The sequence below is a fragment of the Trypanosoma conorhini genome (genome assembly GCF_003719485.1).
Source record: "Trypanosoma conorhini strain 025E chromosome Unknown Tco_14.4_contig_00594, whole genome shotgun sequence".
NCBI classification, from domain to species: Eukaryota; Euglenozoa; class Kinetoplastea; order Trypanosomatida; family Trypanosomatidae; genus Trypanosoma; species Trypanosoma conorhini.
Window position 1 is genome coordinate 5,694 of NW_021704669.1, and position 1,686 is coordinate 7,379.

General features: G+C 60.4%; 2 protein-coding genes across 2 annotated transcripts in view; both read left to right on the forward strand.

The window, feature by feature from the left end:
• Positions 1 to 511, forward strand: part of Tco025E_07562 (uncharacterized protein) — a gene marked incomplete at both ends in the record, with an annotated part of 741 nt that extends 230 nt beyond the window's left edge. Inside the window, one exon of the mRNA XM_029374427.1 lies at positions 1 to 511. This exon is cut by the window's left edge and continues 230 nt beyond it. Coding sequence (XP_029225545.1) covers positions 1 to 511 — 511 coding nt within the window.
• Positions 512 to 1,340: 829 nt separating this feature from the next.
• On the forward strand, positions 1,341 to 1,685 carry Tco025E_07563 (putative trans-sialidase; the record flags this gene model as incomplete). Its single annotated transcript, XM_029374428.1, has 1 exon — positions 1,341 to 1,685. A coding segment is annotated over one exon (345 nt), but the record flags the coding sequence as incomplete, so codon positions are not given.
• Between the last annotated feature and the right edge of the window lies 1 nt (position 1,686).

Sequence of the window (1,686 nt, forward strand, 5' to 3'; positions counted from 1 at the left end):
GGGGGACACTAAGCAGCTTGCATTCACTATGAAATGCACGACGGAGGAAGGCAGTGTGCTGCACAATCGCTCGAAGGACGCAACCGACAACTCCACTGCGGAGGATCCGCTCGGCGCGCCAGGCGTGTGTGAGTTCCAGCCACCCACTCCAGGAGGAGCTGAAGAAACGCCTGAACGCCAAACTCAGGAGCAGCCACCAACAGGCCAAGAAGCAGGAAGAACATTGGAGGCGCCTGCGGCTCCGTCAACACCGTCGGTGGCGGACAGGGCAGCAGATAGACCCGGAGGTACACAAACACCTTCAACCCCCCGAGGCCGATCTGGCACCCCCAACGCCGCCGCTCCCGCCGGCGGCAGCGATGCAACCACCACCACAGCGGCGACCACCCGCAGTCCGAGTGCTGGGAGCCACGCAAAAAGCAACGCGGACAGCAGCGCCATCAACACTCTGCTTGTGCGTGCCCCATTGATGTTGCTGCTCACGACTGCCCTTGCCTGCGCTGCTGGGTAAGTGGTGAGGGGCAAAAGGTACTCGCTCACACCCTGACAGGGACGACGCGTACGCTTTGTGCGCCCAGTTTGCGTGTCGTCCCTGTGGGTCAATCCTCCTCTCCCTCCTGTGCTCTGAGGGATGGTTTCTTTTCTTTTTACTTGCTTCGCCACCCCATGCACGTTCCCACGGTCGGCGCACCCCTTTTCCCCTCCTGTTTGCTGCCGCCACCCACTCACACCCACACACACGCGGTGCCGGTCGCATTGCTGTGCGCCGCACGGAGTGCCGAAGTGAGGCACAAGGCCGCGGCCACCGTGAGGTGCAAACGTGAGGTGTGCGTGGTTGTGTGTGCGACCGGGGCAGTGGTTCCTTTTTTTATTCATGCAGGGATTAAAATATACACATGCATCTCTCACGGTCCTCTTGTGCTGCTGGACACGTGAGGTGAAGGAACACCACCTGCCGAAGTAATTTATTTTTATATATTTTTCTTTTGGGGGTCCTGCGGGGATCACTCACATCTCTTCTTCGTCTCTTCTCTTTTTTTTTGCGGCCTGGGCGATGCTCACCGTTGCCGTGGGCCCCAGCGCCGCTGCCGCCACTGCCGTGAGGGGTAGTGCCGTTCTTAAATCCCTCTTCTGCCGGTGTGCCGAGACGCCTCTGCGTTGCCTTCCTTTTTTCTCTGCCACTTCTCCTCCCACGCACACGCAGAAGGAAAAGAGAGACCAAACTCTGCTTGCCGCTGCGCGCTTTGAACGCTCTGCAGTCACAGCAACACACACACACACAACCGTCGCGGCCTGCGCGGATCCACCGCAAGGAAGCGAGTGAGCGGCAGCGGCCCAACATGCCGCGGCGCCTGTTCTCTTCTGTGGCGCTGCTCCTCCTCTTTTTAATATGCTGCGGCAGTGAGTCTGTGCAGGCTGATGGGCCTGTCGCAGCGACGGCCATCGATCCATTTGCAGGGACAACACTGGTATCCGGTGCCAAGTGGGAGGAGGTTAAATCCACTGGGGGGCCAGTCTGCTCGCTGCGCGTCCCCAGCCTCGTGGAGGTGGGCGGCGAGGTGTTTGCCGTTGCGGAAGCTGAGTGCAAGAGGAAGTGGCGGGCCGGGTTCTTATTGGCAGTTGCGTCCAAGCTCCTCAAGGAGCTGCTGCCGNTGCTGCTCCGACGGAGGTCTCGATGGCGGACAC